Genomic DNA, 17347 nt, shown 5'->3' on the forward strand with positions numbered 1-17347 from the left:
TCCACTCCTCCATCTGTGCCCACTCCCATCCTCCACTCCTCCATCTACACATCTAGCAGGAAGAAGAGAGGGAGACAGTGATTGCTAAATGGGTGAATAGTTTCTTTTTATTGTGATTCAAAAGTAGTGATGGAGTCCCAACTCGAAATTCCAACAAGAAGAGCAAGTTTGACTGTTACCAGTAGATTTACTGTTGATGGAGATCAGGAAATGAGGGCTAAGGCAAATGGTTCTCCCTCTCCTAGTTCCTTCTGTATACCTTCCTTGAGCGTTCTAGCCCAGGTCTCTTAAGCTCTAAGAATATGCTGAAAGCACACTGGTAACTGGCTCCCTCCTTGGGAATCTGTACTCCATCTGCTGTGGAAAAACTTGGCAGTAAGAGACTAAAGGAGGACAGTGAGTTATACCCCAGGCACAGAGTTAGCATGAAAATTCAAAACGAATACCATTTTGAAAGTAGCAGCTGCTAGCATTTCCTGTCACCTGGTCTCACTGGTCTCTTTAGCTCCCCCATCCCCTTCCACTTTTCTGCTATGTTTCTTTTACTCTCTTAGCAAAAATTGGAAAGACCACAAATGTGGTCTTTTGGAAAATTGGAAAGACCCTTCCATGTGACACCCTCCTATGACTTCTGCTTCCTGTGGGGAACTTGAGTGGGGGATGGGAGTGCGCATTGACACGGGCTACTCACTTGTCCTCGCTTTTCTTTGCAGATGAAGTGCAGTGCATTCAGGCTGAGAAGAACAACAAGGGCCCAATGGAGGCTGCCTCACTGTTCCTCCGGCACCTCTTGGAGCTGCAGACAGAGGGCTGGTTCCGGGCCTTTTTGGATGCCCTGTACCATGCAGGTTGGTTCCTTCTTCCTCACAATTCAGAGTACTTCACTCTGCTGTGTCAGAATCCTGAGAAGAAAAGTGATTCATTCTGTGGCTTCTGTGTGTGGCTCATGCCTCATTGTCCGAGGAAACATAAAGATTATTTTGAAGCATATGAAAGAAATATGTGTTTGATACCAAAAATATCCAAAGTAACCTACAGATTTATAGTAGGAGAGCTGGCAATATTACTAGCACACCAGTATCTTTCAAGAGGAGAACGAGAAAATCAGTTTTATAGTGTTGTCTTAGTTGGGGTTTTACTGCTGTGAACAGACACCATGACCAAGGCAACTCTTATAAGGACAACATTTAATTGGGGTTGGCTTACAGGTTCAGAGGTTCAGTCCATTATCATCGAGGTGGGAACATGGCAGTGTCCAGGTAGGCATGGTCCACGAGGAGCTGAGAGTTCTACATCTTCATCTGAAGGCTGGTAACAGAATACTGACTAGGATGAGGGTCTTAAAGCCCACTGCCCTCAGTGATGGGCTTACTACAACAGGGCCACACCTCCTAATAGTGCCACTCCCTGGGCCAGACAAATACAAACCATTGTACACAGTGTTACACAGTGTTCCATTATCCTGCAGTGAAGCATGTGAGCATGTCTATAAATGACAACCCAGCTGAATTGTACACATGCAGTATTTAAATTTGAATGTCATAAACTATAATGGCTATAAAGTTTCACATGTGTCAAACTAAACATATAGGGAAGGAAACAAGTGCCACATGACTATTTAGACAAAAACCAAAGGAGTGATACATTAAACATAGTATATTCTGGTGAAGGGACAAAGAGGTGGGAAACAGAAGGTGTACACAGTCCTGGAATATTCTAATTCTTTGGGGTTTTTCTTTTTTTGTTGTTTTTTTGTTTTGTTTTGTTTTTTGTTTTTGTTTTTTGGTTTTATTTGAGACAGGGTTTCTCTGTGTAGCCCTGGCTGTCCTGGAACTCACTCTGTAGACCAGGCTGGCCTCGAACTCAGAAATCCGCCTGCCTCTGCCTCCCAAGTGCTGGGATTAAAGGCATGCGCCACCACTGCCCGGCAGGTTTTTCTGTTTGTTTGTTTGTCTGTCTGGTTTTTGTATGTATGAGATATATCTGTGTAGACCAGGCTGTCCTTGGACTCAGAGATCTGCCTGCTTCTGCTTCTGCTTCTGCAGGTGCAGGATTAAATGCATGCACACCACCGCAGCCTGGAATATTCTAATTCTTAAAGGAATAGTTGACTCACATTGGACTATAACTGTATTGTGTGTTCTTTGGTTTCTGATGTTCATAGCATATGGAGTCGGTCTTAGGTAGATGAATGACATCATAGACATGTCAACTTCCACTTTTCTGTACATGAGAGAAAGAAGGCCCAGGGAGATGCTTTGTTGAAGTCACACTGCTACTTAGCAAAGATGCTGGAGGTAGAACCTGGCTCTACTGAGGCTAATTCTGTTTGGGTGTGAGTTGCTACACTGACATTGGAAGGGTGGAAATTGAACATTACACTTTAGCACCCGGTCAGTTATTTACTACTTAGTGTTAAGGGCTAGGTAACTGTGACCTGGATAGCCTGCCTTTGTCAGGAAACTTTCTTATATGTTTTCGATGTTACTAGGTAACTTTCTAATGCCAAGATTAATGGCATATTCTGGTATGTTCTGTGCCCTTGGAAACCAACCATGATAGAAGTCAGTAGAGCTGTTTTATATAGTTAGTCACAATAAGCTTGGACCCAAACCAACCAATCAACAGCACTGTCTGTACCTGTGTATAAGCTTTTATGGTATAAGCTACCCATAGGATAGACTCCAATATAAGAGGGACAAATTAGTTGGACTAAGACCTCCATTTTGAGTAGTGGTCTAGTAAAGTTTAAGTTCCCTAGACCTCCCCAGAAACTGACATCCTACTTGGCAGAAAGAGACATGTACGTGGGTAACTGACATCCTGGTTGGCAAGTTAAGACAGGAATGTTAGACAAACCTCATCCTGGTAGACAAGTTAGGACATGAATATTATTAGACAAGGCAAGTCCCCTCCCACAGTTGAATACCCCAACCAATGGGAGCAGGATACCTGTACATCAAAGACCTGCTCCTAAGGAATGCCCTCTCCCTGAACCCTGATTGGTGAAATAACGAGGCACAGATGTTTTGGAGTTGAGACTTAACCCTGTAGGACCTTAGCTCGGGGTCATTGCTTAGTTCCTGAACACGGACTGTGGCCCTGATTGACCAATCCTAGGCCATATGCTCAATAAACTATCCCTGTCTGACTGAGATGGATGTCCTGTGATTTGTGAAGCAGTTCCTGAATCCTAACACTTAGGTGATTACATTTATTCACTGGTGAAAGAAGATGAAGAATACTTTTCTTCAGTGTTACAAACAGTGAGCCAGAGCATGTGAAAAATCAGACCCAGTGTATGTGAGAAACAACAAAGAAAAGAAAGCCACCGGGCTCCTGTTTTTTTCATTGTACTGGAATGTTTACAGACAAAGAAACTTTGTCAGCTGGCTGTGGATCCCTTAATCCCAGCTCTGGGGAGGCAGAGGCAGGCAGATCCCTGTGAGTCCTCCCAGTCATGGCTGGCCTCACCAAGAAATGTAACCATCACGTTCTAACACAGGTGTATTGCATTAACATGATATTGTTAAAGCAAACACGATGCCTTTCTCGGGTGCTGCTGTCCCTCGGGAAGCCACACATTGTCAATGTGTTGGCAGCAGTTGTATAAAAACTAATGCTTTTTTTTTTAAATTAGGTAAAAGGGTTTAAATGCCATTTATTATAAAGCTTGGTTTTCTGCTCTTTCCAGGATTAGTAGTTGACGTATTGTTTCTATTTCCTGCCTTATAATAGACTATCATTGTGATACATTATCTAGTCTACATCTCAGTGATACATGCTTATCTTACCTGTTTATTCAGTTTTAAAGACTGTGTGTGTGTGTGTGTGTGTGTGTGTGTGTGTGTGTGTGTGTGTGTGTCTGAGTGAGAGTGGGCATTTGTGCATTTGTGAGTGCATTGCCTAGAGGCCAGACATTCCTCTGGAGCTGGAGTTACTAGCAATTGTGGCTCTGACATGGGTGCTGGGATCTGACCCCAGTCCTCCACAAGAACATTATGAACCTTACTTGCTAAGCGTTCTCCTCAGCCCTTACCTAACACAGAGAAGCCATTGTTTTCCCTTTGGGGAGCTCTAACTAATCTGAGTATTATTTAAGACCTTACTAGGAACAGTCTCACATTTAGGCAAGAAAGGGAATTTAAAAACATCTGTATTGGAACATAAGGGGTGGAACATCACTGTTTGCAGACGAGGTGCTTTGTGTGTACAACTCTTTGAGTTTCATAAAGGAATGATTGGCACTAACACATTCAGAAAAGGCTCAAAATATAAAGCTAGTATCCTCAGATAGGTTGCCAGTTTATGTATTAACAAATAATGCAAAAAAGATTTTAATAAAGTGATCCCTTTTATAACAGCACTGAGAATTTTAAATAAAGTTAGGAATAAGCACAGCTGAGGAGAGGAAAGACCTGTGACCCAAGGACCGTAAACCACTTCTGAAATGAAACATAGAGACGTGAACATGAATGACATCTTCCATTCATGAATTAGAAGCTGGACTTATTGCTAAGATATACATGTTTGCATTGCTGAGGTGGCTCAGCAGTTAAGAGCACTCCTCCAGAGGATACCTGTTTGTTTCTCGGCTGCCACACAGTGGCTCACAGTCATCTCTAACTCCAGTTCTAAGGGGTTCGATGCCCTTTCCAGTCTCCATGGCGTCGCAGGTACATGGTGTACACACATATATGCAGGCAAACTCCCATACACATAGACGAAGCTAAAAATAAAAATACAAAAGATGCCAGTATTACCCAGAGTAAGCACCGTAATACCTTTCAAAATGCCAAATGGTGGTGGGAGGATTGTTTATTAAACAGGAATCGAAAATTTTACTCTAAAATTCATATGCAATCTCAATATATTCCAAATGGTCAAAATATTGAAAAGAGAAACAAACTTGGAAACCACGGGGGACTTATACCTCTGGTGTCAAAACATATCACAAAGCTACAGTAATCAAAACAGTATGGAACAGTTATAAAGCAAGATAAATAGACCATTAGCCCAGAAGTAAACTGTGAAGGATATGGCCAAAGGTTCCAGCCTCTTTAGTATGAAAATACATTGGGGTAAGTGGGTATACATATGGAAATGGAGGTATCAGGCATAATCGTGTGCTATGGTGTGAATTTAAAATGTCCCCATCACATTCATGTTTTGAGTACTTGGTCCACAGCTTGTGGGGTTTTAGGAGGTAGAGCCTAGCTAGCTGAAGTACTATGTGTATATGTTCACGTGTGTGTGTGTGTGTGTGTGTGTGTGTGTGTGTGTGTGCAGGTATGAGGGTATTTTCATGTAACCCAGAGGCTAACATTAAGTATCTTCCTCAGAAGCTCTCTACCTTATGTTTTTGGGAATGGATTTCTCTTTGGACCCAGAATTTACCCTTTTTGGCTAGACTGGCTGGGATTATAGGGTCATGCTGCTACACCTGGCTTTTTACACGAGAGCTGGGGACAGGAACTCAGGTCCTCAGGCTTGTGTGGTGAGCACTTTACCTACTAAGCCACCTTCCTGGTCCTGGAGCTACTTTGATTGATTGTTTTGGGTTTTTTTGGGTATATGGGGGTGGGGGGGAAACCCATTGTCTTCCCAGGCTCCTGAATGAAGTAAATGAGGGTCTGAGAGGCAGGCAAGCCTGGTGATTCTGTCGAAGAACCCCAGAGGAAGGTGTTCTTGGATCCTTTTAGTTGGAAGTCATTTTCCTTCTCAATTTGACCATTGACTTGATCTTTTCTTGGAATGGTGTGAAAAGAAACATGTCTCAAGGGCAGGATGTGAGGTTCATATTTCCTCTTGCCTTCTTTACTATTTCCTCCTGAGAAGATAAACATGATGAATTTGACTACTTGAAAAGTAAATTGAGAGGCCGGAGGAGATGACTCTGTGGTTAAGAGCACTTGCTGATCTTACAGAGGACCCAGGTTTGTTTCCTAGCACTCACAGGATGCCTCACAACCACCTGTAACTTCAGTTCCAAGAATCTGACACCCTCTTCTCCTCTCTGCAGGCACCAGACATATTCATGGTACACAAACACATGTAAAATAAAATAAAAATAAATATTTAAAAAAATAAATTGTGGGTTGTTGTTAAAAATTCATGGAGGGACATTTTGAAGACTTTCTTCTAAGGTCAAAACAAGGCCTCATATCTGTCCTTAGGACTTTACCCTGAAAGATAATGAACTTTAGGAGACCTAAACTGTTGGGTACCAAAAGTGAATACCACTTCCAGTTTGGAAAATCATGAACTACTGTGATTAAATCCCCGAGGAAAGAAAAAGCAGAGCCGAGTGGATATGTAGCTTCTGCACCCATGTGTGGTGAGGCAGGACACCATAGCAGGAGCATGTGTGAAAGAAAGTGGCACTTTCTGGTGGACAGGTGGCAAAGGGTGCCGTGAAGGGGCCTGCGGGACAAGATGCATTCTTCAAAGCACATCTCCAGTGACTCACTTCTGCCAGAGAGGCCACAGTCCGCAAGTAATCCTTCTGTATGAACTCAATGTGCTGCCAGTGGTGATGCCAGGACCCGCATGGTGTGGTCACCTGGAAAGATGGCCGCCAGCTAGGATCCAAGCCTGCAACCTGTCAGCCTCACAGTCTGGCTCCCCAGACGGTCCAGTGACTCAGGCCATTTGCAGATGATTTTGAGTTCTCTTGCCATTTATTCAAACGGAATTCCTATGATTTTGATGTCAAAGTATTTTTATGTTGGATTCACATAAGAAATCCCCATTTATCTTTCTTTTCAGGTTACTGTGGACTTTGTGAAGCCATCGAAAGTTGGGACTTTCAAAAAATTGAAAAGTTAGAGGAACACAGATTACTTTTAAGACGCTTAGAGCCAGAATTTAAGGCCACAGTTAGCCCAACAGATATCCTTTCTGAAGTATCCGAATGTTTGATTAATCAAGAATGTGAAGAAATCACACAGGTAAACCAATGTCAGGTACTAAATTTAAAGACAAAATGCTGAGACATTGGGAATGCTTGTTTTGTGTCTTGTTTTAGGCCCAAGAATAATTGAAACCCATAAAAGCTCTCATCTTTAAGACATAATGACTAGAATAGAATTTTTAAAGCAATGGGGTAATTTTTGTGCTAGACTATTGGAAAATTAACCCATTTGCAGTTAAAGTTGCCCCCTTACTTTTTCTTTGAATAGTGTTTTATGCACATGCAAATCATGTCAAACAGTGCAACAGGTAAAAGGAAAAATACGCCAGGCGTAGATGTATTTATTAGTCTCTCCGTCACTTAACTAGTGATGTGGTGCTGGGCAGTTCATTTAGCTTCCCTAAGCATCTGTTTTTTTCATTTCTAAGGTAAGAAGAATGTACCTTATTAGCATGCTCTTAGGGTTAAATGAGATGTCATGCACAAAGTGTGTATGTCAGCTTGATGCATAGCAATATATACACAGTGCAATTTAGTTATCATCAGAAATAAAAGTCATAGAATACCTGCTTTGAAAAAGAACCTGCTGCTGTGTCGTTAGGCATTTCCACATGGCTCTGTGTGCCGATACATCCTTAGGGGGAATGGTTAGCGTCTGGGTTAACTTTTTACCCCGGGATTGCTGATGGTAATGGATATGAGGATTCAGGAGATGAGAGCATTTGCCTCAGCATATTGTTAGCATATTATAAAGGACAAAGGTGAAGGGAAGAATATCTTAAAATCTAATGTTGGGTAGAGCAAGAAATGATGCTAAGATCTACTCAACTATACCTCACAGAGATTTCAATCAAATGCTGCTTGAGTAAATGTTTCTTCAGCAAAAGCTTGTAAGAGGAAAGGCTGAGCGGACTGATCAGTGTGGTGCATTTGTCTCCCCCAGATCTGTTTCACTAAAGGGAGGATGGCAGGTGCGGAGAAGATGGCCCAATGTCTTATCAGATCCGATAAGGAGAACTGGCCAAAGGTTTTGCAACTTGCTTTAGAGAAAGACAACAACAAGTTTAGTGAACTGTGGATTGACGATAAAGGTGGGCTGCTCCAAGAAAGAGCTCTGGACTGTGCTATGCTCCTCGCAGTTCTCCCTGACTTTATTTTCCACCAGAGACACTGTTCACTTCAGATACGGAAGGCTGTATCCCTAGGACATAAGCAGTGGGAAGCTGAGTTCTGGGAGGAAGGGAGCTACATGTCATGGAATTAACCCACCCAGGTCAAAGAATTTGGGGAAGGAAGAGTAAAGACTTCCAGCCCAAATTTAAGTTATCAGAGAAATAGCTTGAGAATTCCAGACCTAAAGGTTCAAACTGCAAGACTTAGCTCCCTGTCAGAATAGAGGCTGAGTGCTGGGAGTGACAGCTATTGACTGGTTCTCTTGCCGAGAAGCCATCTGGACTTGAACAGAACAGGCGTCAGCAAAGATTTGCCATGATTAAGCCATCCTCTTTTGGCTTCCGGAAACTCACTTCTTGCTTTAAACCAGACCTGAGTTTCTAGTTTTGGTTCTCTCCTAGATTTCCTTATAACATAAATTATTCCAGAAACTGTCTATATCATTGGTCAGAGATGAAATCATGAGTGTCTCTTTAGTGTGCTCAGGGGTGACTCTCCTGCATTGTTGACATGGGCTACGGAGTGGGGAGGGGCTCCGGATACATCCTGCTAATAACAGCATGTTCCACACTTGGAGTCACTTGTAGTTCCAGGTGACACTGGAATTCAAACACCAAATTGGGCTTCAAACTCAAAATGATTCTTGCAGCTGTTTTAAGCCATGAAGGTGGGGCCGGCGAGATGGCTCAGCTGAAAAGGCTCCTATCGCTGAACCTGAAGACCCCAGTTCAACGTCTAAGCCCTACATGATAGAGAGAACCAGTGTCTCTGCCCTTCACACACTCACTCTGTCACGTGTGACACACACAATAAACAAGTCCATTTCAAAAGTAAATGAAATGTTAGGAAAGTGCAAGGCCATGGTTGTAAGAGCTCAATGGAAGTGAAGATGTTTAGTGTTAGGACTTTTCAAGGCTTCTTCAACCAAAACCGTCATCACATTGTGTTAATGATTCTAAGCTGTTACTTATGTTTGTTTGTTTGCTTGCTTGTCACAAAGGTTTCAAAAGGGTTGAAAGTAAGGCTGTTGAGGATGATGGAATGGAGATGTCCAGCATACAGATTTTCATTCAGGAAGAGCCAGAGTGTCAGAATCTCAGTCAGAATCCCTGGCCTCCTTCAGGTACCAAGCATCATTTACTCTTGTCTATGATGGTGTCTCCCCAGCATTTTGAAACCTTTTGAAAAATCTTTTTTAAGTATGATTAAGAAAAGAAAGAGAATTTGTGGGGCAATAGGGCCTTCATAGTTAGAATCCCTACTCCTGTCTTCTCTGGCCTCTGCGTGGCCTCTGCTGCTTTTATAGCCTTGTACCCCCGAGTGTGTATGTCTTCATTTGTACAGTGTTCCCAGAACTTTAATGTCTGTGACATTCCAAAGCAGTCTTTCTCTCTAACGAATACTTCTGTTTATGAGCCACTTGTTCAGTCTCCTCCCAGGGTCCCAGGGCTGCCATACAAGTGGATGAGGTGGCTCTGTGCCCACCGTTTGCAGCCTCTGTGTGGGGCTCACAATAACTTCTCATACACATGTGCTGTTTAGTTCCCTGTGGTTGGACGAGGGAGGGCCCTAATGCTCCTTGAAATGCATCTTCATCATAAAGAGACCAGAAAGTTGTAAGACATGCCATAACAAAATATTTGTTTAAAAGCTATATCAGGAAGGAGACAAGATTAATGATGAGTAGTGTTGAAAAATGTGATTTTTTTTCTAGAACAATATATATATATAAAAAAGATACCTTACGAATGATGTCAGCAACTGAATGACACAGGTTTCTGTCATCCTAGAGGTACACAGTATGGATTGATTTAAATGTTTCAGACACACAGTGATCCATACATGCCTTTGAAACAAAGGCAACTTTCTTCACCTAGAAAGTCTTTCTTTCCAGTGGGAAGGTTAGACACACTAGGTGATTTCAGCCTTTTCTGTCTCTTGACATTTTGTATGCTGACTCACTACTGAGATAACGCCTCAGATCACTAAACCTGGTTGTGCAGAGCGAGAATAGCATTGGGGGTTCTGAGAAGCACACAGCGTGGCTCCTACTCACTAAGCATTTGCTTTGAGAATCTGGTGCTAGCGGCTGTTTTTTCTTGACTGTTTCCTTATCTGTTCTTACTTTGTTCCAAGTGGCTTTGTTTTGAATTAGCCCATTCTTGCTTTCCTTTTTCTTGATAAAGTTTCCATGATTAAGAAAGAATTCACGGGGCTAGAGAGATGGCTCAGTGGTTAAGAACACTGACTGCTCTTCCAGAGGTCCTGAGTTCAATTCCTAGCAACCACATGGTGGTTCACAACCTCTATAATGGGATCTGATGCCCTCTTATGGTGTGTTAGAGGACAGCTACAGTGTGTGTACTCATATGCATTCAATAAATAAATAAATCTTAAAAAAAGAAATGAAGGAAGGAAAGAAGGAAGAAAGAATTCACTTTGGCTTTTCCCCTGCCTCCTTGTTGTTGATATGTTGTCACTGAGAGACAAGAGTGTCCTTCAAAGTGGAAAGTGGAACAATTAATAAGGAGCAAGATTCCAAACCGCCTCAAATGGGCTTTGTCACTACAGTCAGAACTTAGGTCCACTGAGCGGCATGAGCCCTTCGATAACTTTATCCCTTCTATATTCCAGAAACGTCTTCTAATAATTTACACAGCCCATTGAAACCAAGAAACTACCAACTGGAGCTTGCCCTGCCTGCCAAGAAGGGGAAAAATACAATAATATGTGCTCCTACTGGTGGGTCAGTTGCTGTAACTCACAGAACTCTCTCTTTGCTCTTTCTTTTCCTTTTGGGTGCTGTAAAATGAGGACTTTTCCCCGTGGTGTTTGCCATTGGGAAAGCTGCCCTATCAGTAATCTCCTGTATTTCTTAAGGAACCGGGACAGTGATAAGGAGGGAGATAAGTGTCCTCTTTTGGTTCTTGCTACTTGAGTGCTTGTTGCTTAGGAATTAGCCTGGCATTTTTTAGCCGTGGTTTAAACTGTCATTGTCAGTGCTGAGGAGGGATTAGCTTATTTGTATCCCAGTGGTGATAGAGAAGCCAAAAATAAGTACCATTCTGGAAAAACAGCTGACACTGGTTATCTCTTTCTTTTTCCTTCCCTACTAAAAGGTTGTGGAAAAACCTTTGTGTCGCTTCTAATATGTGAACATCATCTTAAAGAATTCCCACGTGGACAGAAAGGGAAAGTGGTCTTTTTTGCTAACCAAATTCCTGTCTTTGAACAGCAGGCTACTGTGTTCTCTCGATATTTTGAAAGACTTGGGTATGTACTACAATCAGTCCAACTGGTTTGGTTGTTTGGTTTTAATTCTACCTTCTTTGTCTGGTTTTGGGGTTTTTGTTGTTTGTTTTCTGAGACAGGGTATCACGTAGCCTGAGCTGTCCTCAAACTCACTATGTAGCTGAGGTTGGCCTAGAAGAGAGGATCCTCTTGCTTCTACCTTCCAAGTGCTGAGATTACAGTGTGCACTGTTGTGCCTAGCTGTTCTGTTTTTAAAAGCTATGATTAAAAGGAAATTACCATGGACTTAACTTTTATATGTAGTTCCTTTGGGAAATAACATTCTTTATTTAAGCAGAAATGCTAAACGCTCATGGATTGCTCTGACAGTTAATGACTTGGTGGCCCAATTTAACATCTAGGTGATACACTGGTCATCCTTAATGATTTCATACTCGATTGGCTATTACTCTCTTAAGAATCATTTATCTCCCAATGACTTGAACACCTTGCTTTTTCTGATCCCTGCCTTTGTGTCAGGTCTGTGAGCAAGCTCAAGGCACTCCCTAGCTGTACTCCTTTGGGCTTGGGGGGACTTCCTTACTTGCTGCTCTGACATAGATTTCCACTTTGTCTCCTTGTTCACATCATGGTTGGTGATGAGGGATTTCTGTCATTTCCCAGGCACAACGTTGCAGGCATTTCTGGGGCAACAACTGATAACGTCTCAGTGCAGGACATCATTGAAAACAATGACATCATCATCCTGACACCCCAGATTCTTGTGAACAGTCTCAACAGCGGAGCCATCGCCTCGCTGTCTGTCTTCACACTGATGATATTTGATGAGTGTCATAACACCAGCAAACACCACCCGTACAATCAGATCATGTTCAGATACCTAGACCACAAACTTGGAGAGTCGCCGGACCCGCTGCCTCAGGTATTTTCAGTCAGGGGACTTCTAAGAAGAGCCACAGTCTTCCAGAGTCCCACTTAGCTGCTCATTTGTAGTTGCATTTGAGCTTGCCCTCTTCTGGTTCTCAGTCCATCAGTTACAACTTAGTGTTCAATGTTGGTCATTCATTTGACAAACAGTTGTCCCTTGGTGTCCAGGGTGGATCCCCTTCACAAAAAACAAAATCTAGGCTGCTTAAGTCTCTTGTATGAGATGACATTGCATTTATAAATAATCTACACATTTTCTCCTTCGTACTTTAAATCATCTCTAGATTACTGGTATTGTACAGTATGATGTAAATTTTATATAGATAGTTCTTATGCTGTACTGTGTAGGGAGTAAAGGTGGGAAAATTCATACATGTTCAGTACTTACGAGGTTTTAAAAAATATTTTTGATCTATGGTTGTGTGAATTCACAGATATATAACCTCTGGATTTGGAGGGCCAACTGTATAAACCATGGGCTTCCATGGACCTTGTGCATTGTTCTTAGGCTCTGGGACACCAATATAGAAGATACAGTCCTGGCTCACATACAGTTAAGTTTGCACAGGGAGCCAGGAACAGAATAGTCACAGCTTATCATGAGACAGGTAAAGGGTGTTGTCAGAACATAAGGGATAGTAAGGCAAGATCTCATAGAAATGAGGGAAACTAACAAGAGTTTGCCAGGTTTCCAGCAAGAGGATGCTGTGTGTCCAGGGGCTCAGAGGAACAGAAGGGCCTGACATGACCCAGAACCTTAAAACTTGACAGTATCACTTGAATGTAGAGTGTGAGGCAGGGAACAACAGTCAAGCTGTTTGTTATGACAGAGGGCCCAGAGACATCAGGAAGGCAGAGCCTCAGTGGGTAAGTGGACAGCTTTGCAGAGGAAAAAAAGCAACACCCTTCTAATGTCATATGAGAAGAGTCACTTCAGAGAGTCATTCTTACATGTGACAGGAAGGAAGGGAATCTTGAGTATAAATTCTCCTTTCTGTCAATCATAGGAGAGGTGGGCACTTTGCTGAAAGTCAACGATATAGAAACAAGAGAGGAGGCTGGAGAGGATGAAGAAGATTGGATTCAGGGGATGAGGACTGATAGATGCAAAAAAGAATGATGATGTTATATCTATCAGGGGCCCCAAGAAGCTGTAAACCGTGCAGTTCTTTAGCTCCAACAATTACCTATTTAGGAAATGCAGGTTAAAGGACATTTAGTATAGGACCCACAGTTTGTTACTCTCACGTATTGTTGATAGTGAACAGATTCCTTACTGGTGAGCTAATCATTCAGGTGAGCGATTACTGAAGGATGTTGTTGTCTTACTGAATCTACACAGCCCTTGCTGTACATGGCCATTTCCCAGCTTCACTGGTTGTTGAAGGTACTTGTCCAGGCACACAAAGTGAGTGTGATTTGGACGTCACTGGAACGGACTCGCCATTCCTTTTCAATGCTTCCTGACGTTTTCCCTTTAGTAAGAGACTGGGGATAAAGAAAGGAGTAGCCCTGCCTGGAAAGGTTTCCTCTCCATTCTTACGCTGATCAGGATCTGGATGACCAGATTTATTTAGAGCTTTGCTTCAGGGTCCTTTGTGCTCACAGACATCCTGGAGAATGTCAGAGAGCCAGTGTTGGGCTGCTCCTTACAGGTCATTGGGCTGACTGCCTCCGTTGGTGTTGGAGATGCCAAAACCGTGGAGGAAGCCATGCTACATATCTGCAAACTCTGCGCTGCCCTCGATGCCTCAGTGATTGCTACAGTCAGAGACAACGTGGAAGAACTGGAGCACGTTGTCTATAAGCCCCAGAAAAGTAAGTGGAGTTCAGCAGCACACCCCTTGGGAGCTTGTAACCTTCTCTTCCTCTACTTCAGAGACAGTGGATGAAGTTTGATACTGTATTTGTTTGGTAAAAGCATTTTTAACTCCAGACACCAGAAATAGTCACATTTTCTATCTTTCTCCCTAGTCAACCTCTTTTCCCTAGTGATGCATGAGTCTCAAAGGTAGCCTGAAAGGGACAAACATCCTTACTCTCTGTCTCTAACACCCGTCCACAGGCGTCAGCAGCAGGTGAAGAAGGCAATGAGAAGATTCAAGCACTTTGAAAGCTTGAATCGCTGGTGGCTGTGTCAGGCTTCTGTGCTCCGGGCCCTAGGCGGGTGCTAAGGGGCCATCTTGTTCTTGTGTGTATCTGATCATTGTAGTTGGCATGATCCGAATCATGATAGTTCTCATCAAAACCACAGAACATGTTTTAAAAATGAGCTTCCCTAGCAGATAGATGGTTATTTACTTATTAACTACCCGTGTAAGCAGAGAGGTACAGTAGTCCCATGGCTGGATCTTGGCCTGAGCACTCGCTCTGTGAGTCAATGGCAGGATGGACGCAGGGGAATGGAGGGGCACAGCCCTGGTTCTTTCTGAGAGTCTCCCATGGAGGGAATGAAGAAGTTGCCTCCCCACTCACAGCAGCCCCTTAGCAACACTCAAGGATTTCTCTATAATTTGAGCCCTCAGAGCTTCTTGTACTTCAAAGTCATTTTGCGTTGCTTTCTCCGGCTCTGCAGATCCTCCACGAGCTATTCTGAGGGTGTGTCTCGGCGGAGCTATTCTGAGGGTGTGTCTCAGCGGAGCTATTCTGAGGGTGTGTCTCGGCGGAGCTATTCTGAGGGTGTGTCTCGGCGGTGCTTTGTGCACCACCCAGCCGCCCTTCCCATATTCATTTTACTGCAGCTTCCCCAGAGAGAATGAGGTTTCCTGCTCATGCTCAGCTGTTGCCTTGCCTGCACCTGCTTTGCAGGACTCTGATGGGCGGGGTAAGGGGGTGCACCTTTGTTTCCTTTAAGAACCTGCCCTCTGTGCAGCATAGTTCTTGTCAACTCTCTGTCACTGAAACATGACATGTTACAGGCAATTCCATTTCTGCCGAAAGTACACAAACGTGAATGATAAGATCAACGGGGGCACTCTTGGGGGCTCGGAGGTGCGTAGGAGAATAGGAAATCAGGAAAACCGGGCTGGAGTATTTGCAGAAACCAGAAGGCTGTCAGACCTGTCCAAATAGAGGCACCAGGAAAGCTAACTGAGAAGCTGGCTTCAACTAGACCAGGAGAGACATTATAGGGGGCAACAGGAAGCAGTTTCAAGGCTTTTGACCACCTACTGTGATTTGGACCACCCACACAGCTTGGAGCCTATGGCTTTAGAGGACTTAACCAGGATGGAGCAGGCTTTGGAAATGGCTTCATTTTACCCAGATTTCCTTTAAATTACTTACATTCCTTTGACCCCTAGTTTCCAGGAAAGTGGAATCACGGACTTCAAACACATTTAAATGCATCATATCTCAGCTGATGAAGGAGACAGAGAAGCTGGCAAAGAATGTCTCTGAGGAACTAGGTAAATCTGTGCTAAGTCATGGGGAGATAAAGCTCATTTTTTTTGTGTGTGTGTCCCTTCCATTTAGAGATACTCATGTGTTGTTCATTAGTGTCTTTAGTTTAATGGTGAGATTATACCCAGAGGTAGACTGACTTATTCTCATTTATTCACACCTATTTCTTTCTCTCTTGCTATCTTCTTTATCTCTTCATTCCTTTTTTGTTATCCTTTTCTTCTCTAGTCCTTTTTAAAAAGTTCTATTTTTATTTGATATGTATAGGTATTTTTGTCTGCATGTATGTAGGTGTACCACTGTATCAGATACCCTGGAACTGGAGTTACAGACAGTTGTGAGCTACCACATCTGCTGGGAATTGAACCCACGTCCTCTGGAAGGGTAGCTGGTGCTCTTAACCACTGAGCAGCCCCCATTTTTCTAGTTGTTTTTAAGACAAGGTCTCTTCCTGTGCCCCTGGTTGGCCTGACACTTGCTGTGTAGATGGGGCTGGGTTTGAACTTGCAGGGGTCTTCTTGCTTCAGCTTCTGAGTCCTGGGGTCTCTGGCATGCGCCGCCATGCCTGGCTCAGATGTACTTTCTTAATCTCAGGTTACTTAGGAGCCTTGTAAGAATTCTTTAATTCTCTCTTGCCTTTTTTTTTCTTTTTAAATACAAAACAGATCCCATCTGGACGTACATACCTGAAAAATACTGGCTTTAAATCATCTTCTAAATTTACTTTACTTTCTTCTTCTTTTTTTTTCTCTTGAGACAGAGTCTCTGTATTCAGTGCAGGCTGGTTTTGAACTGTGATCTCCGAGCCTCCTCCTCTTCCTCCTCCTCCTCCTCCTCCTCCTCTTCTACCTCCTCCTCTTCTTCCTCCTTTTCTTCCTCCTCCTCCCAAGATAGGCATCATCACTGGGCTGCCATTAGAACACCTTTAATACCTTGCAAGAGCAGTGCTCCCAATGGCTTAACACCCTTTCATTGTCCTCAGCTCTTGAAAGTGTCACCACACTGAGGACCAGCCCTCTTCCACAGGAGCACCCAGAAGACACTTCGACAGTAGCTGAGGCACAGCACTGGGGGAGGAGTTTGAATAATGAATCCACTAAGTGCCCTAAAGTAGTGGGGTAGTGAGCATGCTCTCTCCTCTAAGAGTTTTGGAAACTCTCTGTAAGGTAAACAGTAAAGAGACCAGCTAGGCAGTAAGTACATGGACCACCTAGGAACAAGATGACACGGTCACACCAAAGCAGTGGATGGACAGACAGACGAGTATAGAATTGTATGACTTACTTTTTTTGTTGTTTTGTTGGGTTTTGTTGTTGTTGTTGTTTTTGTTGTTTGTTTTTGAGACAATCTCTCTGTGTAGCCCTGGCTGTCCTGAAACTCTCTTTGTAGACCAGGCTGGCCTTAAACCCACAGAGATCCGCCTGCCTCTGCCTCCCGAGGCATCAGCACTTTAGAATATTTTCCCACCTCCTCACGATGAGTATCAGTCAATAGCTGTCTCATTTCTTCTGGAACTTTGCAAGTTTCTCATTGTGAGCTGGGTGTGGTGGCACCATCTCTGCTCCCTGCAGCTGGGAGCCTGAGTCTGGGGCCAGCCTATGTTACATACTGAGCTCCTGTCTGTGGGGCAGAGGTGGGGAAGAGCTTGCCACTGTTTCTCGTTGGTACCTGTCCCGTGTT

General features: G+C 43.4%; 1 protein-coding gene across 1 annotated transcript in view; it reads left to right on the forward strand.

The window, feature by feature from the left end:
- Window positions 1-17347, forward strand: part of Ddx58 (DExD/H-box helicase 58) — a 39905-nt gene that overhangs the window by 6554 nt on the left and 16004 nt on the right. The window contains exons 2-10 of the mRNA XM_028779196.1: window positions 714-848; window positions 6769-6950; window positions 7857-8004; window positions 9087-9209; window positions 10721-10828; window positions 11206-11359; window positions 12002-12260; window positions 13921-14083; window positions 15568-15672. Coding sequence (XP_028635029.1) covers window positions 714-848; window positions 6769-6950; window positions 7857-8004; window positions 9087-9209; window positions 10721-10828; window positions 11206-11359; window positions 12002-12260; window positions 13921-14083; window positions 15568-15672 — 1377 coding nt within the window. The remainder of the gene's footprint in view (window positions 1-713; window positions 849-6768; window positions 6951-7856; window positions 8005-9086; window positions 9210-10720; window positions 10829-11205; window positions 11360-12001; window positions 12261-13920; window positions 14084-15567; window positions 15673-17347) is intronic.

The sequence above is a fragment of the Grammomys surdaster genome, unplaced genomic scaffold (genome assembly GCF_004785775.1).
Source record: "Grammomys surdaster isolate TR1022 unplaced genomic scaffold, NIH_TR_1.0 347, whole genome shotgun sequence".
In the NCBI taxonomy this organism is placed as follows: domain Eukaryota; kingdom Metazoa; phylum Chordata; class Mammalia; order Rodentia; family Muridae; genus Grammomys; species Grammomys surdaster.